The following is a 26,148-nucleotide window of genomic DNA, read 5'->3' on the forward strand; positions in this document are numbered from 1 at the left end:
GGGTCAATAAGATGCAAATAACTGACTTGTATGCAAATGTAATGCAAATTGTATGCAGATAATCACATTTGTCAGTATATGTGTTTCATTGGCTGAATTTCAAGCTACATAAAATTAGCATGCAAGCCAAAGTTATAGTCGTGAGATTGGCCGTAATGTACTGTAATGAGCACAACCTTCTGCAGTTTTCTGTTAGGCTGATAACTAGTGATGGTCAGTGATATGCAAATAAGTTAAAGATTGTACAAGTTGTATGTTAATTATATGCAAAGTTATGCAGCTGTTGCATTTGGTCCATTTCCAAACTGCAAAAACTGCATCAACTTTTAATTCTCAGCAGCTCACTGACCCTCCCTAATGATAATTGCTTCTCCCCTAGAATTCTTTAACAGGAAGTGATGATGTTTCTCTATTTGCAGGGTGGAGTCCCGGCATCAGGAACCTCTCAGAGACTCGTCTCTCTGTATCCACAGACTGTACAACGGATGGTGATGTCACTGGACAAGAGTCTCCTGCAGATATCCTGGTGACCCCAAATATTCCTGCAGACTCCCCTCACCTGTCTAACCCTGAGGGGCCTCATACCCAGCACAGCTCTCCTCCTGCTGGAGGGTCTCATTCCTGTTCCTGGTGTGGGAAATGTTTTGTAAAGAAATCACAGCTTGTCAGACATGAGAGATCTCACACGGGTGAGAAGCCCTATTCATGTGTTGAGTGTGGGAAATGTTTTTCACAGAAATCCTATCTTCTCACTCATGAAATCTCTCACACTGGTGAAAAGCCTTATACATGTGCTGAGTGTGGGAAATGTTTTTCAAAGAAATCAAGCCTTATCTTACATGAAAGATCCCACACTGGTGAGAAGCCCCATTCATGTGCTGAATGTGGGAAATGTTTTGGGTGTAAATCAAATCTTGTTAAACACGAGCGATCTCACACTGGTGAGAAGCCCTATTCTTGTGCTGAGTGTGGGAAATGTTTTTTACAGAAATCAAACCTTATCACTCATGAAAGATCCCACACTGGTGAAAAGCCCTATTCGTGTGTTGTGTGTGGAAAATGTTTTGCACAGAAATCTTATCTTCTCACTCATAAAAGATCCCACACTGGTGAAGAGCCATATACATGTGCTGAGTGTGGGAAATGTTTTGTGAGTAACTCAAACCTTGTCATACATGAGAGATCTCATACTGGTGTGAAGCCCTATTCATGTGCTGCATGTGGGAAATGTTTTGGGCATAAATCAATCCTTGTAAAACATGAGAGATCTCACACTGGTGAAAAGCCTTATACATGTGCTGAGTGTGGGAAATGTTTTGCACAGAAATCGAGCCTTATCTCACATGAAAGATCCCACACTGGTGAAAAGCCTTATAAATGTGCTGAGTGTGGGAAATGTTTTGCACAGAAAGTAAACCTTATCTCGCATGAAAGATCCCACACTGGTGAGAAGCCCTACTCATGTGCTGTGTGTGGGAAATGTTTTGGGCATAAATCAATTCTTATCTCACATAAAAGATCCCACACTGGTGAGAAGCCCTACTCATGTGCTGTGTGTGGGAAATGTTATGGGCATAAATCACATCTTGTCACTCATGAGAGATCTCACACTGGTGAAAAACCCTATACATGTGCGGAGTGTGGGAAATGTTTTGCAGATAAATCACATCTTCTTAAACATGAAAAATCCCACACCGGTGGAAAGTTCTAAGCGTGTGGGAAATGTTTTCGGCATAAATCACACCTTGTCACACATGAGAGAGCTCACACTGTGAAAAGCCCAGTTTTCAGGTGCTGAGTGTGGGAAATGTCTTGGTCAAAAGTGTTCTGATACTTTGTCTATTTTTTTTTTTTTTGCACAAAGAAACACAATTACACAGAGGTTTCTTACATGATACACTAAAGTCCCTGAACTGAGGTGACAGTGAGATAAATATGGGCACATATAGTGCTAACCCAAGTTTTATATTTATATATCCACTTTTTATATTTCTCATTGGAAGGGTTCATAATCCAGAGTTAATATTGATGCAAATGAGGCAGGTTCTGCAATTGCATGCAGCCATGGCTCTCCTGAGGAGTAAATAGAAGCCAAAACACTTTTTATATGGCTTATCAAACACTCCTGATAACAAGAGTGCTGAAAAATGAATTATTTGTTTTTGTTGGGAGCTGAATGAGCCAGATTTTATGTCACGCTGATATGGCTGCTTTGTACAGTTCAAAATCAGAAATTAACCCCCTTAAATTAAAAACAAGAATGCGAGACTCCAAGAAGCTCTTTATACAATTGTTATGTACCTAATGTGAGCAGCAGATGTGGGAATATTAGAAGCTCCCATTTATCCAGAGTGAACTGAGGAAAGGAGGTTTCCCTCTGCATTTTTTTTTTTCAGTCATAAAAAACGTGAACCTCCTTATTTTTTTGTGTGTATCATTGGCTGAGTTTCTACAGAGAGTTGAAACTGTGAAAAAAATGCAATAAAAATGAAGTCAAAATAAGAAATGGAACCCTCTTTTCTAATTAACTACTTGCCGACTGCTTCACGCCAACTGGCGTGAGCAGTGCGGCAGCCCCAGGACCGCTCCACACCGACTGGCGTGATTGGCCTTCTATGGGGCTAGCAGGAGAGCGCGCACAGGCTGCGCTCGCATCTCTTGCTTGGAAGTCCTTTAGTCTCCCAGTGGCGATCTCCTCTTGGAGACTGTTAGACGGCGTCTAATTACCTTGTCTAGTGCTGCGATCTGCACTCCAGAGTGTCGGCGGTGATCCGCTGTCATAGGCTGAAGACTATGACAGACGATCAGAGTGATTGGCTAGCAGGGGGAGGCAGGGCTGGTTTAGAGAAAAAAAATTTATTTAAAAATATAAATATTTGTAAAAAAAACAAACACTGTGGGGGGGGGGGGGATCAGACCCCACCAACAGGAAGCTCTGTTGGTGGGGAGAAAAGGGGGGGTGGGGTTGGTGTCTCTTGGGTGCTGTGTTGTGCGGCCCCGCAGCTTGGCCTTACAGCTGCAGTAGCCTAATTAACAAAAAGTGGCCTGGTCACTAGGGGGGGGTTAACACAGCGGTCCTCAAGAGGTTAAATAGATACTTACTTGTGCCCCTATAGGTGACATTTGTACCCCAGCTCTTATGAGTACTCTCATCTACTACATATGTGGTGTACGTAATCTGGTGTGAATGCGGCCTACAATATGTGGGTCGCACCACCAGATCGCTTAAAACGGTTTAACACCCAGCATTACAACTTTGCTTTAAAAGATTGCTTACAGCTTACAAACTATTATGCCAGATTTTTTTCAAGCAGAAATTCACTGAATGGGTTAAACATGACATTTTAGTGTTGGATTTAACTAGGAATCCGCATCCGTTCTTATCTTTAGTTACAAATGTATCTTTATTTGTAATACAAATAGACCTTTGAAAAGCCTGCCGGGGAAGCCCTCTTTGTTCTCTCAAAGCAGTGTTTGTTTGTTACATTGTAGATAGATACATTTGTAACTAAACAAGCAAGCAAGGAGGAGGATTCTAGCTAAATGCAGCACTAAAATGTCATGTTTAATCCATTCAGTGAATTTCTGCTAAAAAAAAAATCTGGCATAATAGTTTATAAGCTGTAAGCAATCTTTTAAAGCAAAGTTGAAATGCTGGGTGTTAGACCGCTTTAAGGAACGCATTGGTGAACATATTAAGAATATCCAAACAGGCTTTGAGCTACACAGTATCATTGCATTTTAAAGAGACTCTGAAGCGAGTCTTAAAGCATGTAATTACTGTAAAGCACTATAGATAGTGCTAAATTGCCACATCCCCGCGGCAAAATGAGGGGTTTATACCCCCCAAATCCGCTCTGCAAACTCGGGGGAGCACTTCCTGACGAGGCAGAGCTTAGCCCTGTAGCTCTGCCTCTTAGCGCGGCAATCCCCGCGGATCGCCGCCTCTCCTCGCTCCTCTCAATCTGCCTTCTCAGAGAGGGGTCGGGAGAGGCGGAGATCCGCGCGGCGATTGATGCGCATGGAGGCAGAGCTGCAGCCCAAAGCTCTGCCTCCATGAGCAGCAAAATCCATGACCAAGAAAGTCGTGGGTTTAGCACTGTCTATCTATAGTGCTTTACAGTAACCACATGATTTAAGACTCGCTTCAGAGTCTCTTTAAAAAATAAGCATAATGCTGATCCTGCGCAAATTGTGGTGTTGAAAAACTTGTGCCTGCATGGACTGGCTCAAATAGGGTACAGGATTTCTCTAAAAAAAGAGACGAGGTGGATTTATGACCTGGAGTCGGTGGCACCGAGAGGGTTAAACGTAGAATAGGACATCAATTGCCTTATTCATAATGGATAATTCTGCAGTTCAATGTGGGGTATATATGGGGGAGGTTGAGGCTTTTTTGTGTAAGCGGAATAATCTATATTGTACCTTGACTGATATGTAATGTTTATGTGTATTGGAGGTAATAGGAAGTGGAGGAGTGATATCTGATCGTGTGTGGGGTCTTCGAGGTCGGCGTATAAAGAGAGGAGTGTATTATTGTATTAGGCTAGGCTTGTTTTCTGTGAGAGAATCGCTCAGATAAATGTCCGCGGAGGCTCCTGATATGATGGTTTATTTTTTTTTTAGAAGGTTTTTTTAGAGGAAGATTCTGCTTAAAGTGGATGTGAGATAAACTTCTACTTACTGCATAATTGTGTTCCTTTCATATAGTTTATAGGGCATTCCTTAACCTCCTTGCCGGTTATCCCGAGCTCAGCTCGGGGTAACCTGCCGCGGAGGATTCCTCAGGCCCTGCTGGGCCAATTTGCATAATTTTTTTTGTTACACACAGCTAGCACTTTGCTAGCTGCGTGTAACTTACGATCGCCGCCGCTCCGCGCCGATTCGCCGCAACCCGCCGCATCAGAGGGTGCCCCCCCCGAGACCCGTGCGTTGCCTGGCCAATCAGTGCCAGGCAGCGTCGAGGGGTGGTTCGGGATTCCCTCTGACGTCACGACGTCGATGACGTCATCGCGTCCATCGCAATGGCGACGGGGGAAGCCCTCATGGAAATCCCGTTCAGAACGGGATTTCCGGATGGGTATATGCGCCGGCGGCGATCGGCGCATTCGGGGGGACGCCGCAGGGAGGGGGGAAGCATGTAGCTAGCGCTAGGCTAGCTACATGCTAAATAAAAAAGAATAATGCAAAAAAAAAAAAAAAACCTCCCTGCCGTGCGCAGCAAATTTTTATAACGGCAGGGAGGTTAAAGGAATACTATCGATGTATGCATTTATTTTTAAATGCTGTATGTTGTAGCACACATTAAGCCAAGTACTAGGAGCAATTTGATTCCTCACACAGCTGTTCCTCTAAGCTGTAAAATCCTCCGTCAGTTTTGGCGTCAGTGTTGGATACAAAATGTATCTAAATGCTGAGGGCTCCCAGAGGGCTAGACCATGTCTCTGCACAGGGGAGTTACTATCAACTCCTTAGTTTATAGTTTAATTATTACCTTGCTGAAAGAATCTTATTGATATGGTGGTAAGGGGTTAAAGATTCTAGCAATGTGTGTTTATTATCTTTGCTTTTCTTGACTGATAAAGATATTAAAAAATGCTAATTGTAGACAGTGGTCTGCCCCTCTCAGCAGCTTGTAAAGTGGATGCAGCCTGGAGTGAATCACCACAAGCAGGCAACCAGTCTGAGTGTAAACACAGACTAGTGTTATAGCTCGTTATATTCCAGCAATATTACAGCTCATTTAGTTACCTGTTACCACCTCAGATCAGCCTTTTTCTCCTCATGACTCCTGCATGCTGTGAGAGTGACACAGTGAAATATATTTGTGAGCTGTGTGACAGAGTAACCAAGCAGCTCAGGGTGACCCAAACTACTATGAGCTGTGTGAGAAATTAATTTTTAAGCAGGGATAGCGAGAGAGAGACCTGGGTGAATAAATAAAGTGCCCCTAGCACTAGTGGTAATGTGTACACTAATATAGAGTATTAAAAAAAAGTCGTTTCAATCGATAGTATTCCTTTAAGCCAAATACTTTTTTGTTTTAATACTCTAATTCGCTCTAAACTAAACAAGCCTTGCCCACAGCTTTTCCAGTGCCTTGACATTGTAGCAAGGGCTTATGGGAGCTCAACCTGGGCAGGAGGAGGAGGAGGAGGTTACTAGCCAGAGATTTCAGAGGCAGAGGGAAGGAGGGAGGATGAGAGGGGAGTGAATTTACACACAGACAAGCTGATAGCATCTCCAGCCCTCAGCCTATGACAATGTGACAAACAAAACGTGGCTGCTCTCATTGTATCACAGGAATAAATAATTATAAACTGTTGAAGCTGTTTGCAGCTAGAATTGCTGTGTAAACTTTCTAAACTTTAGATAAGATATATAGACAAGTTACTTGTTTATGGGCCAGTGCACACCAAAAACCTCTAGCAGATCCGCAAAACGCAGTTATACACTGTGTGCATAGCTCCCAACTGTCCCTCTTTTGGAGGGACAGTCCCTCTTTGAGAGCCCTGTCCCTCTTTCCTCCTCATTTGTCCCTCTTTCAGGACTTTTTTTTTTCTCTTTCTATGTAAATATATATATTTTTCTACTAAAAATGTGTTTGATTGACTCTTTATTCCCATCCTTTAAATTGAAATATTACTAATTTTAAAATGTTGATATGCAGGACAATGGACCCGGATAGAAAGGACCAGTGTGGTTTCAATTATAAAACAACATATTTATCTTATGAAATATTTATAGTATGCATGACTATGGGGTGTGGCAGGGGCAAGTGTTAAGTGTCCCCCTTTCTCATCCCAAAAAGTTGGGAGGTGTGTGTGTGTATCTGTTTTCTTTTGCATGCTGAGGTGAGTGTCCTGGACATAGGAGTCAAGCCTTGGACTGCAGTTGACCCTAAACGGAGCTCTGCCTGAGGACATTGCTGGCTACAAACTGTGAGACTGTTAACTCCTTTGTTCCTTTTGAGATTAGTGCGCATTCTATTTAATGAGATTTTCAATATATATTTACACAGCAATAGTGAGAACGCAAACCATGTAGTGCTTGTAACTTCCTTTTCCAAAAGCGTATACTTGTTGGTTTTTAATTTTTGATTGCTTATGGGTGCTGTTGCCGTGTAGCAGGAAGCTAGCTCAGCCAGAGGCATTGTGGGTATTTGTATTATTCTGGCAGCCTGGTGGGAAAGTATGGGGAGAATTAGCAGTGAAGAAGAGAGAATGGCTGCTGGTCACCAGAGATCTGGGCATGTGCAGAGAGATGCACCCCATCATTCATCACATTTCATGCTGAATATCCCCCCAGCCAGGCCTCCTACAATCCCTCCATATAGAGGGTAGGGAGGGGACCCTCGTGCCACTTCTGTATCATATTGCAGACCTCCAGCACTGCTTGTTCCCAAGTTATTACATATAAAACAATCTAGGGGTCTGTAATTTGGGATAGCAGCAGCTCGGGGGTCCCCTCCTTACCCTCAAAATTAAGGGTCTGTAGGAGGCAGGGTTGCAGAAATGTTGTGACTCAACTTTAATACATTTAGGGTGGGAGGTTTTAAACATACTGTGATAATTAGGACTACCAGGGACCCTCCGGGGCTCCTCAGGAACTCTTAAAAAGTACCCCACTCCCCCCACCAGCACTAATGGCTGCACAAGCAGAGGAAAATGTCCTTACTGTGCATGTATCTGCTTACACTGCCTCCTGTGTGCTGGTAACTCTCACCTGACATGCTCAGGAGTGACTCTCTCTGTTCCCTTGGCAACATGTCATCACCTCCTACCCTGGGAGGGGCATCACTCATGCAAGGAGGGAGGGAACAGAAACAAAGTCCATGAAAGACAGGGAGGAAGTGATGTCAGTGTTATCCTCATAAGATGAAAAAAAAAGCAAAAGGAAAGATAAAACAAATATTATATTGGTCAAATATCTACTAACCCTGCCAGAGAAAAATACTGCCAGCTGGATGGGTAAAGGAGATCTGTAATTTGCTATTGGTTAATATGATTTTATGTATGTGTTTATTTTATATGAACTTTTAACTCCCTTTAAAGTAACAGCTTCCTTATAATATTTGCCTTGTGATATAGAAATAGTGTTTCTGCAGTGAAATGACATTTATTGTGTAACAGGAAATACTGTGCAATATGCATCATAACTAGATGACACAGGTGCACAAATGCTGGTTTGTAAATAATGATGGTTGTAGATCGATTTATTATCAAAAGTCTTTGCTGACCAGGAGAATCATTTTATAAGCGTTGGTTTCATTAATCATTATTGATCTCCTAATAGTACAAAATCAATATGCTTACAGTTTTTAAGTACATAGAATATAATTACAAAAGAGAAAAATAAAATGACAAAATGCTGTGTAATCTGTGTGTATATAGAGCTAGTTTGTCAAATCTACAAACTGTAGAAGTGCATTTTGTGTGTGTGTGTGTGTGTGTGTGTGTGTGTGTGTGTGTGTGTGTGTGTGTGTGTGTGTGTGTGTGTGTGTGTGTGTGTGCGTGCGCGTGTGCGCGCGCGCAAATGTGTGTATGTATGGGCCAGTGCACACCAAAAAACTCTAGCAGATCCGCAAAACGCTAGAGGTTTTTGAAGCAGATTTCAGAGCAATTCCTAGGCATGTTTAGAGAGGTTTTCAAAACATGCCTAGCGTTTTTTTTGGAGCGTTCTTGTGTAGCAGATTACAAATATTGTTGCAGTAAAGCTGTTACTGAACAGCTTCTGTAACAAAATCGCCTGGAAAACCGCTCTGATCTGGCGTTTCTCAGAGCAGCTTTCCACTTTCCTATACTTTACATTGAGGCAGAAACGGCTCAGAAATCTAAAAAATGCTGCAGCCCCCGAGTTTGTGTTTGTGGAAAAAACGAGCCGCTCGTGTGCACCAGCCCATTCACTTTCATTAGCCAAGCGGTTTTCCCCCTGCAAGCGGTTTTAAAAAATGCTCCAGAACCGCTCTGGTGTGCACTGGCCCTGTGTGTGTGTGTGTATGTGCGTGCGTGCGAATGAATGAATGAATGAATGAATGAATGAATGAATGAATGAATGAATGAATGAATGAATGAATGAATGAATGAATGAATGAATGAATGATTGAATGAAAGAGTATACTTAAGTCTTTCCTGCCTACTTGTTTATATCCAAGCTGTTGATACTATGTTGACTACAATTCTGTCTTCTGATTGTTCAGATTAAAAGATAATCAAACTCATACGCTAACTTCTAATTAATCCTTACCTAACCTAATTATATTAATGGATTCAGTTATTAATATTTATTAATATTTATTAGGCAGCCTATAGACCCATTACCTCATTCTCTGACTTATTTCTCCTAAACCTTTGACATTATCCTTCTGCCATACTCTTATTCTTGGAAGTGAGAGTTCCAGGGCTCGCCTGCATTTGCCTCTAGGTATCGCATGGTGGTTTGGGGGCCCCAGCCAGTGAGAGAGACCTGGGTCCCTCGGCTGTCGTGCGGACCAGTGTTTGATATTACATTTCTTTTTTTGCAGCTTCCAGGATGTGGTTGACAGGTGAGTGGTTAGGGAGGGGACTGTGTGGGAGATGCCTACACGCGGCGGACCCTGTAAATGATGTAATAATGATTACGTCCAACCGAGCCTCCCACCTGAATGCTAATTTATGCAATTCCTGCCAGATTTGGTATGGCAGGCAAAGGGTGTATGACCGTATACCTGATTGGCGCCTGCTGACCGGATAGAGGTAGGAACTTGCTTGAACTGGTAGTGAGCAAATGTGTATGTTGCAATATACCAGATATCCTAAAATGATCCTAGCAAACTTTCCCATCTATATCACAAGACATCTGCTTCTCTATTTGAACTATATACTGGTTGTATATCTGTATTTCTGGGTGTCCTCTCTCATTCTGGGAATACACAATGATTTTTTTTCGGTGGATTTACTGTCCGATTGATTTTCTGATCATTTTTTTTATCAATTTCCATTCACTTCTATGAGAAAATCGATCAGAAAAATGATGTAAATCATATCGGACCTGACGGAAATTATTTATCGAGCCATCTATCTGCCAAAAAAACTTGTGGTGTATCCCCAGCATCAGACCTTTTATATCCAATTATCTGTCTCTGAGCTATGCTCCCAGCTCAATATCATAATTTCCTATTCAACAAGTACTGAAAAGAAGTAGCTGTATCAATTGATATGCGAGGAACACACGATACCATTTTCTGGCAGATTTACTGCCAGATCGACTATTTCAGGTCCGATCTGATTTCCGAACGATTTTCCGTTTTCTTCTATGGAAATAAGAACGTGCCCCTAACGCAACGCATGTGAGCTTTGAAGTTGGACGCTCTTGATGCGTCCATGATGCATACTTTTTGACGCATACTATCGGACCAAAACGGCGCATGCGGGAAATTAAAAAAAAACCAAAACAGTACTGAGCATGTGCAAACTTCCGAATGCAGCCACATACGAGTATAACGGACACCACGCTGCACTTTCATTCACCGTGCTGCGTTATACTCCAACGCAACGTGGGGACTGTGAACAGCCCATTGATTTTTCAGTGCTGTGAGTTGGGCTGCATTACAGGCTGCTCTAACGTGTGCCTGTAACGTCCCACTGTGAAAGCAGCCTTAACATGCAAAACTTGTTCTTTGGTGGCAATTACCACAGCCAGACGTATTGGAGAAATTCAGGCTCTTAATATCAGACCACCTTTTATGTGGGTTCTGGGGATAGGGTTAGATTTAGATTATTGCCCTCCTTTTGTTTATCCCTTAGCTGGATAGTGTGGCTGGAAAGTGTACTGGTTAAGGGCTCTGACACAGGAGATCAGGGTTCAAATCTTGGCTCTGCTCGTTCAGAAAGCCAGCACCCATTCAGTAGGAGACCTTAGGCAAGACTCCCTAACACTGCTACTGCCTATACAGCGCGTCCTAGTGGCTGCAGCTCTGGCTCAGGAGAAAAGTGCTATATAAATGTTCTGTGTCTGTATCTTGTCTTTGAAAGTCATGTCAGATTTCCACAAAGAACTGGAAATTATCATTCCTTCCTTCTGTTCAAATCCTTCTAACAAAAAAGAGGAAAAATTGAACTCGCTGCATTTGAAAAAGATGATTGTGTTATGTTTAGAGAAAACTTCCACATGGAGGAAGGAAGATGATTTGTTTATTCAGTTTCAGGGTTTGTTTATTCAGTTTCAGGGTGCTCGAAAAGGGATAAACACATCAAAAAGTAAACTAAGTAATTGGTTGATGTTATGTATACATAAAGCATATGAAATCGCAGGGAAGCCAGCTCCTGAGAATATAAAAGCACATTCCACTATGGCTGTACTACTGTGCAGGTGCAGAGCACTCCCAGCAATGGGAGCAAGACGGGAGCACGCCTGGCCGGACTGCACCTGCTCCGACTGGCCCTTACTGGAAGATTTTCCAGAGCCAGCTGCAGGTGAACGGAGTGGCAGAGAGGACAGCATGGGAGGGATCAGGCCGGAGGGGGCTGGAGGAAGTCCCAGATATGTATTTACATATTTACTTATTTTATTACATATTTACTTCTCCTAATGGACCTGTCATGGAGGCAAGTGGAAGCCAATAATTACTCTTACTGGTAATTTGTTTTCCACGTAGTCCTCCACAACAGGTGAATATACCCACCCTAATTATGTTAAGTATCCTACTGATACAAGGTAATATTTTATGAGGTTAGAGAGTAAAGGCTCATACACACATCAGACCATAGTCTTTGGAAACTGAAAGATCACAGACCAATGTTACCCCCTTCCATGTAGTATGAGAGCCATACTCTACACAGTCTTTTCTATGGAGCTCAACTCCACATCAGAAAAAAATCTTTGCAAGATGCTGCACACACAGATGCTGTACAGACACAAAAGATCTGTTCCTGCCAAAAATCCATCCTGGTGGATCTGATCTGCAGATCAATGTCACTTAAATCATGTGTGTATGATCTGCAGATCTCATAGACTATCATTGCAATTTGCAGGAATGGATTTTTGGCAGGAACAGATCGTTTGCAGATACTGATCTTTTGTGTCTGTACAGCATCTGTGTGTGCAGCATCTTGCAAAGATTTTTTTCTGATGTGGAGTTGAGCTCCATAGAAAAGACTGTGTAGAGTATGGCTCTTATACTACAGGAAGGGTGGTAAGATTGGTCTGTGATCTTTCATTTTCCAAAGACTATGGTCTGATGTGTGTATGAGCCTTTAGAGGTGCTATTTCTGTCTGTAACCATTACAGGCCACACCCACCACCACCTCCTCTACTACCAGCTCTACCAGCACCAGGCCACACCCACCACCTCCTCCTCTACTACCAGCACCAGGCCACACCCACCACCTCCTTCTCTACTACCAGCTCTACCAGCACCAGGCCACACCCACCACCTCCTCCTCTACTACCAGCACCAGGCCACACCCACCACCACCTCTACTACCAGCACCAAGCCGCACCCACCACCTCCTCCACTACTACCAGCACCAGGCCACACCCACCACTTCCTCTTCTACTACCAGCACCATGCCACACCCACCACCTCCTCCTCTACCACCAGCACCAGGCCACACCCACTACCTCCTCCTTTACTACCACCTTTACAAGCACCAGGCCACACCCACCACCTCCTCTACCAGCACCAGGCCACACCCACCACCTCCTCCTCTACAACCAGCACCAGGCCACACCCACCACCTCCTCCTCTACTACCAGCTCTGCCAGCACCAGGCCACACCCATCTCCCCCTCCTCAACTACCAGCACCAGGCCACACCCACCACCACCTCCTCTACTACCAGCTCTACCAGCACCAGGCCACACCCACCACCTCATCCTCTACTACCAGCACCAGGCCACAGCCACAACCACCTCCTCCACTACCAGCTCTACCAGCACCATGCCACACCCACTACCTCCTTCTGTACTACCAGTTCTACCAGCAGCACGCCACACCCACCACCTTCTCCTCTACTACCAGCACCAGGCCACACCCACTACCTCCTCCTCTACTACCTGCTCCAACACTATGGAACGCCCTAAAACTCCAACACAATGGTTCCCTACCTCTCCTGTCCCTACCTCTCCCTCTAGATTGTAAGCCTATGGGCAGGGTCGTCCTGCTTATGTCTCCTATCTGATCACACACCTCCATTACTGTACACACATCCTATGGATCTGAGTGAACTTGCCTTTCCTAATCTCTATGCTCCCATCCAGTGACTAAGCATTAACTTGTACTCATACTGTGCTGCGTGATCTGGTTTGCATGTGTTCCTGTATTGTCTTGTTGCTGTATGTCACTCCTAAATATTGTCTGTAACCTTAACTAATATCCAGTGCTGCGTAATAAGGTGGCGGCGGTGACAGACCTTAGCCCGTTATTAAACTGGCTAAGGTCCCTAGTAAATAAATAAATTGGCAGAGGTACAGATTAACCGGAAATAATGCAGTTGTTTCCACAAACAAAAACTGCAGTTAGTCTATCCAACACTAGATGGCGATCGTACACACAGGAAGTGATGTACCACAAAAGGAAGAGAAAGTTGCAGGAAGTTTGTGAAAACACGCGGCTGGAAGAGGTTATTGTGTGACTCTTATTATATATTGGACAGAGCAGAGGTCAGTGTGAACATACTTGTTATATATTGGGCAGGGCAGAGGTCAGGGGTGAACATACTTGTTATATATTGAGCAGAGCAGAGATCAGGGGTGGCATACTTATTATATATTGGGCAGAGCAGAGGTCAGGGTGGACATACTTGTTATATATTGAGCAGAGGTCGGGTGGACGTACTTGTTATATATTGGGCGAGCAGAGGTCAGTTGGACATTCTTGTTATATATTGGGCAGAGCAGAGGTCGGTTGGACATTCTTGTTATATAATGTGCAGAGCAGAGGTCGGGGTGGACATACTTGTTATATATTGGGCAGAGCAGAGGTCGAGGGTGGACATACTTGTTATATATTGAGCAGAGGTCGGGTGGACAAACTTGTTATATATTGAGCAGAGGTACGGGTGGATACTTGTTATATATTGGGCAGAGCAGAGGTCGGGGTGGACATACTTGTTATATATTGGGCAGAGCAGAGGTCGGGGTGGACATACTTGTTATATATTGGGCAGAGCAGAGGTGGGGTGGACATACTTGTTATATATTGGGCAGAGCAGAGGTCGGGGTGGACATACTTGTTATATATTGAGCAGAGGTCGGGTGGACATACTTGTTATATATTGGGCAGGGCAAAGGTCAGGCGGAAATACTTGTTATATATTGGGCAGAGCAGAGATCGGGGTGGACATACTTGTCATATATTGGGCAGAGCAGAGGTCAGGGTGGACACGGTTGTATATTGTGCAGAGCAGAGGTCATGGTGGACATACTTGTTATATATTGGGCAGAGCAGAGGTCGGGGTGGACATACTCGGGGTGGACATATTTGTTATATATTGGGCAGAGCAGAGGTCGGGGTGGACATACTTGTTATATATTGGGCAGAGCAGAGGTCGGGGTGGACATACTTGTTATATATTAGGCAGAGCAGAGGTCGGGGTGGACATACTCGGGGTTGACATACTCGGGGTTGACATATTTGTTATATATTGGTCAGAGCAGAGATCGGGGTGGACATACTTGTTATATATTGGGAAGGGCAGAGGTTGGGGTGGACATACTTGTTATATATTGGGCAGAGCAGAGGTCGGGGTGGACATACTTGTTATATATTGGGCAGAGCAGAGGTCGGGGTGGACATATTTGTTATATATTGGGCAGAGCAGAGGTCGTGGTGGACATACTTGTTATATATTGGGCAGAGCAGAGGTTGGGGTGGACATACTTGTTATATATTGGGACGAGCAGAGGTCGGGGTGGACATACTTGTTATATATTGGGTAGAGGTCGGGGTGGACATACTTTGTTACAGAGGAGGTCAGTGCGGAGCTGTGACTGGCTGATCTTGTATGCCATGGAATACTGAGCCCATAAGATCCTTTAGGAGCAGCTGCCACCTCCAGCTGGTGCATCCCACATATGCACACTCTCTGTATTACCTTATCTGGATTTCTATTACTTCTTATGCTATATAAATCATGCATCTAAATACACCTGTTATCATCTGTGGTTATTACTGCAGTCACGGGAGGTTTATGTCCTGCAGTGGAAAAGGTTGGAGTCTGCACAAAGATGGTGGCTGGTGGGTCACAGCTAGGGGGTGGAGCCATGTAACAAGGGGTGTGGCTGATAGAACAGGCAGAAGAGATGGAGGCTGCAGTTGGAGTGGGGTTGGGTGGCCTCTGCTGCTTTGGTCCTGGTATTGACACTGTCCCAGCTGAGAGGTTTGTTGCTACGGCTCTTGGAGGGTTTGGTGTCAGTAGGTGATAGACAGGTGGGCTCAGGTATGGTCAGGATATGGAGCTGCAGTCCCATCTGCGTACGAGCGGATTCGCCGTCGGAGACTTGGGCTCAGGATACAGCCGGTATGGCGTATCCTGCTGTCCCGGCGACGTTAGATACTATTCCCCCCTCTAGGTCCACATGGATAGTGGGGAATGAAATAATTCAGCTTCCAACAATTGCTAGAGGACGAATTATAGCGTTTTATAAGTAAGTTCAGCTCAGTCTTCTGACGGCGCTGAAGTTACTCACTGCTGCGACCAAATCTACTGCGCTGGATTGCCAGTGTTCAGTCCCATCTGCCTAGTTCATCAGGTGCCAGAGCCATAAGTAATGATAATGTATAGCTAATTGGCTGCAGGCCTCTGCTCCTATCTTCCTTTGTCTCCAGCTGTTCTCTCCTCACATCCTCATCCATCTACCGCTGCCAGCACTGCTGTAACCTCCCAGGAATGTGTGCATGGAGAGGAGGAGAGAAGCACCAGATGATGAGCAAGGCATACTGGGAGAGAGGACTGTGGTACTGAATGTGCAGGATACCACAGCTTATGGGATATTATCACCCCCTAGCAAATTATGTACTTTTCTGTGCTCTGTTTCTTACTGCTAATATCTTACAGCTATAATTTGTTGTTCTTTTCAGAACTAATGTCTGAGCTCAAAGAACAAGAGACGTACGTGAGCAGTGATAAGCAGTCCATGGAGGAGGGTGACATGATGGGGACAATTAAAAAGGAAGAAGAAGAGACATATGTGAGGAGTGATCAGCAGTCTATGGAGGAGGGTGACATGATGGGGACAATTAAGAAGGAAGAGGAGGAGACGTATGTGAGGAGTGATCAGCAGTCTATGGAGGAGGGTGACATGATGGGGACAATTAAGAAGGAAGAAGAGGAGACATATGTGAGGAGTGATCAGCAGTCTTTGGAGGAGGGAGACATGATGAGAGCATCTAAGAAGGAAGACGTTATTACAAGGATGCGTGTCGGTGAGTGATAAACATTAGATATACAAAATACTTATGCTAAATATATATATAGAACCCACTCCCGTGCCACCTTTCTGCACTTACCTTGGTGTCCTCTGGCCTCTTTTCCACTATAATAAACCTGTTACATTAATGGATGCTAGAATGTACTTCTGTCCCCCCCCCCCCCCCCCTCCATATCCCCGCTCAGCTCATCACCTCTGACTCTTCACTGCATCCAAAAATTACAGGTGAACACAGAAAACGTGATGACAGTGCACCGCGCAAAATCATGAGGACAAGTGTGCTCCCTGCCTGAGTCTCTAGAAGGGTGTAAGCTGGGGGTGTTCTGTAAGACACACGGCCACTTGTGCTGCAGACAAATCATGACAAGTGTGTTCCCTGCCTGACTCTCTAGATGGGTGTAAGCTGGGGGGTGTTCTGTAAGACACACAGCCACTTGTGCTGCAGACAAATCATGACAAGTGTGCCCTCTGCCTGAGTCTCTAGAAGGGTGTAAGCTGGGGGTGTTCTGTAAGACGCACGGCCGCTTGTGCTGCAGACAAATCATGACAAGTGTACTCCCTGCCTGAGTCTCTAGAAGGGTGTAAGCTAGGGGGGGGGGTGTTCTGTAAGAAATCTCTGGGACAGCTTTCTGTATCCTTCCCCTAAACCATGATGGTGAACGATCTTTGTCTTCAGGTCATTTGAGAGTTGATTTGAAACCCCTGTGTTGCTACTCTTCAGAGAAAATTAAAAGAGGAGGAAAACTTACAATTGACCCCCTTAAATACTCTTTCTCATAACTGGATTCACTTGTGTATGTAGGTCGGCGGTCACTGAGCTTACCAAGCCAATTTGAGTTCCAATAATTAGTTCTAAAGGTTTTGGAATCAATACAATTACAACAGTACCCACATTTATGCATTTGCCTAATTTTATTTAAACAATTATTGCACACTTAATTTTACATCTCAAATATCACTGCGTATGTCTCCTATATGATATATTTAACTGACATTTTTTGTCGTAACAACCAACGATTTATACAGGAAAATCATGACGATTAACAAGGTTGCCCAAACTTTCACATCCCACTGTATGTAATGCTTAAGTCATGAGTGCCACTATGACTATATATAATATAAGAGAATGTTGTGCCCACCCTTCAACACTGGGTGATGGTGTGAGTCTATAGCCCAGAACATTATTCTCCATGAAGACTATATGCCTCTGGGTTTCCCTTCCCCCTTCTGGGCTCTGAAGTTATATTTTACTGTTACACGTTAGTAATTAGTTTAACTGCCTAAGATAAGTTTCCTCCTCCCAGTACTGACTGGGTGTTGCTGGGCAGTGGATCTCAGCTGTTCGTCCGTGTATATAATTACACATCAGTAAGTTAGTTAGTAGCCTTTCTCTTAGCAGATAGTGAAGAGTAGGCGGGGTTTTGGGAATAAGCTACTCTGCGAGTCGTTAGACGTAGAAGGGTGGGAGTTGAGGGATAAGGGAGTTCGGTAGGTCACGGTTCATAACCGCTTAAGATAATAATGATTATTTCTAATATTTTGCTCTTCTTTCCAACTTTTCTCTCTACCTTTGCCCTCTCTTGGGCACAACTGCTTACCAATTGTTACATGTATAAATATTTTACAACTTCTGATGCCATGGCAACTGCACGACAGGTAGATCTACCATCCAGCTTGACCTGCGTTTCATGGAATGTTCCGGGTCTCAACTCCAAATTTAGGAGAGCTTTAGTTTTTAATTTCTTAAAAAAATATCATCCTCCTATCTGCATTTTGCAGGAGACTCACTTAATCGGTAGAACTATAATGGCCTTAAAAAAACCATGGGTGGGCATTACTTTCACTCTACATATTCTACTCATTCTAGAGGGGTTCGTATCCTATTACATAAATCCTTACACATGACAATACAGCTAGTCAAGCTGGATACCTCCGGCAGATCTGTATTAATACAAGCAATTCTTTTTGGGGCCCCCTTCATTATAATTGGTTTATACCTGCCACCCACTGGAAGCATTGAGCTTTTAAATTACCTCATTACCATAATAACTCAATTACCACCGGCCAAAATCCTATGGGCTGGAGACTTCAATGTAGCTCCCAACCCAACCATTGATAGACTGACCCATACTGGATCAGAAAGATCCAACCTAGCTGCATGGGCAGAAACACATTCCTTAACCTCCCTGGCGGTACAATAAATCCGCCAGGGGGCAGCGCAGCACTTTAAAAAAATTTTTTTTTAAAGCATGTAGCTAGCCTAGCGCTAGCTACATGCTTCCCCCCTACCTTCGCTATCCCTCCCAACCCTCCGATCACCGCCGGCGCTTTTACCCTGCAGGGATTCTCGTTCTGAATGGGATTCCCTGTATGGGCTTTCCCGTCGCCTTGGTGACGATTGCGATGACGTCACCGACGTCGTGACGTCAGTGGGTATTCCGATCCACCCCTCAGCGCTGCCTGGCACTGATTGGCCAGGCAGCGAAAGGAGTCTGGGGGCGGCGCGGATAGCGACGAATCGGCGGGTATCGGCGGCGATCGTTATGCACATGCAGATAGCAAAGTGCTAGCTTTGTGTAGCAAAAAAAAATTATGTAAATCGGCCCAGCAGGGCCTGAGCGGCACCCTCCGGCGGCTTACCCCGTGTCCAGCACAGGGTTACCGCTAAGGAGGTTAATAGATATGTGGAGATGGAAACATCTGAGTGAAACTAGATACACCTGCTCTTCTACTGCACATAAAACTTTATCACAAATAGATCTCATTTATACAACAGATGATGTATTGCCAATGATTCAAAAGGTGGACATATTCCCTAGTGCTATATCAGATCACGCTCCTGTACTTCTCACATTAAACTTGGAAGGTGTCCTCGGGGCTAGGTCATGGCGGTTATCCAGATTCTGGATCTCGGAGCCATTGGAAGATGCTGCTGTCACTAACAAGACCACACAAGTCTTCCAACTGACTAGAGGTACTAGACAGGGGTGTCCCCTTTCACCGAGTCTATTTGCCTTGGACAGCGAACCGCTAGCAATCATGATGAGACACTCTAATAGCATTGTGGGATCTCACTCTATGCAGATGACTTCCTCCTATATATAGCAGATTCGGGTCCCTCTCTTACTGCAGCTCTGGAAACTGTAGACTATTGTGGCCGATGGTCGGGATTGAAAATAAATAAAACAAAATCTATTCTCCTCCCACTGGATGATAACTTCCCATCCAATGATAACCCTGGCCTAATGTTACAGTGCTCAAACAAATTCACATATTTCGGCCTGGTGATACAGAAGGACCTTCAAATGTTTCTAGCCAATAACTTTATTCCCATCATAAAAAGTAAAAGATAAATGTATTGCCTGGCAGGAAATTCCCTTAACCTTGGTAGGGAGAGTTAATGCGATAAAAATGATGTTACTACCTAAATTTACGTATGTTTTCCGTAATTCACCAGTCTGGATACCTAAAAAATACTTTACAGAAATAAATAAAATCCTGATTCCCCTTTATCTGGTCCAATAAACTCACACGCTTATCGCTAAAAAGCTTGGAATTACCGGTAGCAGAGGAGGGCTTATCTATGCCTAATTTCTTCTATTGTTTTCTGGCGTCAATACTAGTTACCATCAAATGGCGGTTTTCTCGTGATGAAAACAACCCAGCTGTGGTGGTTGAAGCAGCCATTATGGGCTCGTATGAAGCTCTTTTAACCACTTCAGCCTACAGTGTTGTTCACCTTATGTATCCGAGCAACTCTGGCCTTCCATTCACTCCCCAATAACTTTATAACTACTTATCACAATGAATTGATCTATATCTTGTTTTTTTCCGCCACTAATTAGGCTTTCTTTGGGTGGTACACTTTGCTAAGAATTATTTTTTTTCTAAATCCGTTTTAACAGTAAGATTGAGAAAGAAATGGCCTCAGTTTTTGGCCATTATAGTTTGAAATGAATACATGCTACCGTAATTAAAACTCATGTGTTTTGTTTGGCCATTTGTCCCGGTTATTACACCATTTAAATGATCTCCCTATCACAATTTATGGTGCTGGTATTTTATTTAGAAATAAAGGTGCATTTTTTCAATTTGCGTCCACCACTATTTACAAGCTTATAATTTAAAAAAATATAATAATATACTAATACCGGTAATATACTCTCTTGACATGCATATTTAAAATGTTCAGCCCCTAGGTAACTACCGGTATTTGTTTTTTTTGTTTGTTTTTTTTAATTGTAATTTTTTTTTTTATAAAAAAATGTATTTGGGTAATTTTTGGTGTGGGAGGTAAACAGCTAATTTTGAATGTAATATAATGTAATTATTTAATAAAAAAAATGTATGTGGGTGTAGTTTACTATTTGGCCACAAGATGGCCACAGTCAAAAAGTCCTGGAAGCGAATGATCACGCTTCCAGGAAGTAGAATGAGGACGGGAAGCTTGTTTTTTGCAGAAAGACCGCGGTCTCCGATAAAAGAGTCTGCGGGGGACTTAGATCGGTGAATGAGAACTATATTCCCATTCACTGATCGGGGGCTAACGGCAGGTGGCGGGAGCCCCCCCCACTATGTAAAATGACATATAAAAGTCGGAACTGTCCCAATAAATGTGACTATATTTGGTCTGGATGGTGCGATAAGTACTGTAGGAATGTATTGACAGACATTTACATATATATACCAGGTGAGGTACTTTGTTACATGTTGTCTGAGGAAAACTTTTACAAAAAACTATACATAATCTCAGATTGCCGTGTACTACTACACTTACAGCACCCATGCCTGCTCAATGAGTGTTTATAAGCTCTGACAGAATGATTTACTCTTCAATGAAAAGAGATATATGCTCGATAAGCTCCAGTGGGGGGATAGGATCTATCGGAAGGTATCTAGAATAATCAATATTCACAGAGACTCTTGATATTGCACAAGTTGATAATTTCAGTTATATAACCAGTGACTCCGGTTCAATGGATGAATGAAGATTCTTTATTCGATATCCGACAATAATCCATGAAATATGATACATACGTGCTGAGACTGTGTGTAAGATGGATATATTCTGACGTGTATAACATGTTAAGAAAAACAAAAGTTTGCTTTCTTAAAACAGAAAGAATTTGCGATAATTCAGGTTGGAGTGAGCTTGAGATGTCTCCCAGGCACCACTGCTGAATATATGCAAATTAACCATTGTACCCTTAGAAGCTAAACACACCTCCAGAACCGCTGGAATGCAATGATGTGTCAGCTTGTTAATATGTACAGAGCCATAATAATCCAAGATGCTTACAGACTGTTTCGGATTGTTTGATCCTCATCAGTGCATGGCATGGATTAATTTGGCTCTATGGGGTAGGGCTTGTAAATCCGAGAGGCACAGACTAACCAGCAAGCTCATGGTGACCCAGAACTCATTGGGGTGTGTAAGGGACTACAATGGTCCTAAAAGCCCCCTTACTAAGATGGTAAGAAAAACAAAAGTTTGCTTATATAACATGTAACAGTGATAATGATACTTCCTTCTCTTCTTCTTTTTCTTCGCCCCTTCATGTGTCTCTTCACATCAGGGAGCTACTATCTTTCTTTCTCCTCTTTTGTTTTTTCTAAGAATGTATTGACTTACCGTTGTGTTCTTGTTATGGTATGTTCAAATGTTTTGTTATGTTGTATTTTGTATGCAAAAAACAAAAATACAATTAAAACGTACCTGTTAAAAAAAAAATATGCAAAATTATGCAGCTGCTGCATTTGGTCAATTTCCAAACTGCAAAAACTGTGCATCAACTTGGAATTAGCAGCAGCTCACTGACCCTCCCTAATGATAATTGCTCCTCCCCTCAGAATTCTCTAACAGGAAGTGATGATGTTTCTCTATTTGCAGGGCGGAGTCCCGGCATCAGGAACCTCTCAGAGACCCGTCTCTCTGTATCCACAGACTGCACAACGGATGATGATGTCACTGGACAAGAGTCTCCACAAGATATCCTGGTTACGCCAGATATCCCCGCAGACTCCCCTAACCTGTCTAACCCTGAGGGGCCTCATACCCAGCACAGCTCTCCCCCTGCTGGAGGGTCTCATTCCTGTTCCATGTGTGGGAAATGTTTTGTATGGAAATCAGAGCTTGTAAGACATGAGAGATCTCACACGGGTGAGAAGCTCTATTCTTGTGCTGAGTGTGGGAAATGTTTTGCACAGAAATCACATCTTATCACACATGAAAGATCTCACACTGGTGAAAAGCCTTATACATGTGCTGAGTGTGGGAAATGTTTTGGGTATAAATCAACCCTTGTGATACATGAGAAATCTCACACTGGTGAGAAGCCCTATTCTTGTTCTGAGTGTGGGAAATGTTTTATAAAGAAATCACAGCTTGTCATACATGAGAGATCTCACACTGGTGAAAAACCCTATACATGTGCTGAGTGTGGGAATTGTTTTGCACAGAAATCAAGCCTTATCTCACATGAAAGATCCCACACTGGCGAAAAGCCCTTTTCATGTGTTGCATGTGGAAAATGTTTTGCACAGAAATCTTATCTTCTCACTCATAAATTATCCCACACTGGTGAAAAGCCCTATACATGTGCTGAGTGTGGGAAATGTTTTGGGAGTAACTCAAACCTTGTCATACATGAGAGATCTCACACTGGTGTGAAGCCCTATTCATGTGCTGCATGTGGGAAATGTTTTGGGCATAAATCAATCCTCTTAAAACATGAGCGATCCCACACTGGTGAAAAGCCTTATACATGTGCTGAGTGTGGGAAATGTTTTGCACAGAAATCAAGCCTTATCTCACATGAAAGATCCCACACTGGGGAAAAGCCTTACACATGTGCTGAGTGTGGGAAATGTTTTGCACAGAAATCACATCTTCTTACGCATAAAAGATCCCATACTGGCGAAGAGCCCTATATATGTGCTGAATGTGGGAAATGTTTTGGGTGTAAAACAAATCTTGTCCAACATGAGAGATCTCACACTGGTGAGAAGCCCTATTCATGTACTGAGTGCGGGAAATGTTTTGGTCTAAAAAGAAACCTTGTCAGACATGAGAGATCTCACACAGGTGTGAAGCCCTATTCTTGTGCTGAGTGTGGGAAATGTTTTGGGAGTAAATCAGTCCTTCTAAAACACAAGCGATCTCACACTGGTGAAAAAATGTATACATGTGCTGAGTGTGGGAAATATTTTGCACAGAAATCAAGCCTTATCTCACATGAGAGATCTCACACTGGTGAAAAACCTTATACATGTGCTGAGTGTGGGAAATGTTTTGGGCGTAAATCAATCCTTATCTCACATAAAAGATCCCACACTGGTGTGAAATCCTACTCATGTGCTGAGTGTGGGAAATGTTTTGGGCATAAATCACATCTTGTCACACATGAGAGATCTCACACTGGTAAAAAACCCTATACATGTGCTGAGTGTGGGAAATGTTTTAGGCATAAATCACACCTTGTCACACATAAGAAATCTCAGACTACGAAATCCCTATTTTCAGATGCTGAGTGTGGGAAATGTCTTGGCTAAAAGTGTTCTGATACACTTTGTCTATTTGCACAAAGAAGCATAATTGCACAGTATACCCAGAGGCTTCTTACATGATACTAGTGTATTGGTTTGTAAAGCTTTAAAGTCCCTGAAGTGAGGTGATATAGTGAGATAAATATGGGCACATATAGTGCAAAGCCTAGTTAGAACTTGCCTGTGATCACTTTTTATATTTCTCATTGGAAGGGTTAATAAACCAGGGTTAATATCGATGCAAATGAGGCAGGTTCTGCAGTTGCATGCAGCCATGGCTCTCCTGAAGAGTAAATAGAAGCCAAAACACTTTTTATATGGCTTATCAAACACTCCTGATAACAAGAGTGCTGAAAAGTGAATGATTTGTTTTTGTTGGGAGCTGACTGAGCCAGATTTTATGTCACACTGATATGGCTGCTTTGTACAATTCAGAGTCAGAAATTAACTCCCTTAACTACTTTGGCCTCCTGGACGTACTAGCTACGCCCAGGAGGCCATGTGCGCGTCCGCGCGCTCCCGGCCGCGGATCGTTAGCCCACGAATCAGTGAATCGGGCTATGGTGCCCGATCACTGATTCCTCTCCCCCGCAGAAAAAGCGACAGCTTCTCTCAGAAGCTCCACTTTTTCTGGCTGTTGCGTCCCCCGTACGTCCCTCTAAGCGTGTGTTACGCTTAGAGTGACGTCATGTAAACAAACTCATGGCTGCCATCTTGTGGCAAAAAAGTAAAACTACAACTAAAAGTGAAAAAAAAACCTTAACACACATTTACATTATAAAAGTTCTGTTTACATCCCACCCTCCCAAAAAATACCCAAATAAAATGTTTAATATAAAAAAAAAACATTACAATAATAAAAAAAAAACATGTAAATATTTACCTAAGGGTCTAAACTTTTTAAATATCAATGTAAAGATGAAATATTTCTACACTTTTTTTATTTTAAACTTGTAAATAGTGATCGATGCAAAATGGAAAAAATGCACCTTTATTTCCAAATAAAATATTGTCGCCATACATTGTGATAGGGACATCATTTTAACGGTGTAATAACCGGGATATATGGGCAAATACAATACGTGAGTTTTAATTATGGAGGCATGTATTATTTTAAAACTATAATGGCTGAAAACTGAGAAATAATGAATTTTTTCCGTTTTTCTCTTATTCTTCCTGTTAAAATGCATTTACAGTAAAGTGGCTCTTAGCAAAATGTACCACCCAAAGAAAGCCTAATTGGTGGCGGAAAAAACAATATATAGATCAGTTCATTCTGATAAGTAGTGATAAAGTTATAGGCTAATCAATGGGAGGTGAACATTGCTCGGATGCATAAAGTGAAAACGACTGAAGGCTGAAGTGGTTAAATTAAAAACAAGAAGGCGAGACTCCAAGAAAGCTCTGTATACAATTGTTATGTACCTAATGTGAGCAGCAGATGTGGGAATATTAGAAGATCCCATTTATCCAGAATGAACTGAGGAAAGGAGATTTCCCTCTCTGTAATTTTTTTCAGTCATAACAAATATGTGAACCTTTTGTTTTGTGTGTATCATTGGCTGAACTTCTACAGAGGGTTGAAACTGAATAAACGCAATGAAAATAAAGTCCAAATAAGAAATATAACCCTCTTTTCTAAATAAATAGATCCCTACTTGTGGCCCTATAGATGGCGTTTGTACCCCAGCTCTTATGGGTGCTGTTGCCGTGTAGCAGGAAGCTAGCTCAGCCAGAGGCATTGTGGGTATTTGTATTATTCTGTCAGCCTGGAGGGAAAGTATGGGGAGAATTAGCAGTGGAGGAGAGAGAATCGCTGCTTGTCACCGGAGATCTGGGCATGTGCAGAGAGATGCACCCCTCAGTCATTACATTTCATGCTGAATATCCCCCCAGCCAGGCCTCCTACAATCCCCCTATGTGTAGGGTAGGGAGGGGACCCTCGTACCACTTCTGTGTAGCAATGCAGACCTCCAGCACCGCTTGTTCCCAGATATCACATATATACCAATCTAAGGGTCTGTAATTTGATATAGCAGCAGCTTGGGAGTCTCCTCCTTACCCTCAAAATGTGGAACTTTTGAAGTATAGGGGTGATGGGCAAACTCCAATGCCTCTGATTCTCAACAGAAGCGTATAGCCCAATACCACCTAGTACTTTGTATATTTATTTCTGATTATATTTTCAACATTA

At 43.1% G+C, this 26,148-nt stretch overlaps 1 protein-coding gene across 1 annotated transcript in view; it reads left to right on the forward strand.

The window, feature by feature from the left end:
* LOC137537172 (uncharacterized) overlaps positions 1-26,148 on the forward strand; it is an 87,624-nt gene that overhangs the window by 18,386 nt on the left and 43,090 nt on the right. Inside the window, 4 exon segments of the mRNA XM_068259291.1 lie at positions 420-1,709; positions 9,524-9,544; positions 16,060-16,404; positions 22,300-23,955. Coding sequence (XP_068115392.1) covers positions 420-1,709; positions 9,524-9,544; positions 16,060-16,404; positions 22,300-23,955 — 3,312 coding nt within the window.

This window comes from Hyperolius riggenbachi, chromosome 10 (assembly GCF_040937935.1).
Source record: "Hyperolius riggenbachi isolate aHypRig1 chromosome 10, aHypRig1.pri, whole genome shotgun sequence".
Lineage (NCBI taxonomy): Eukaryota > Metazoa > Chordata > Amphibia > Anura > Hyperoliidae > Hyperolius > Hyperolius riggenbachi.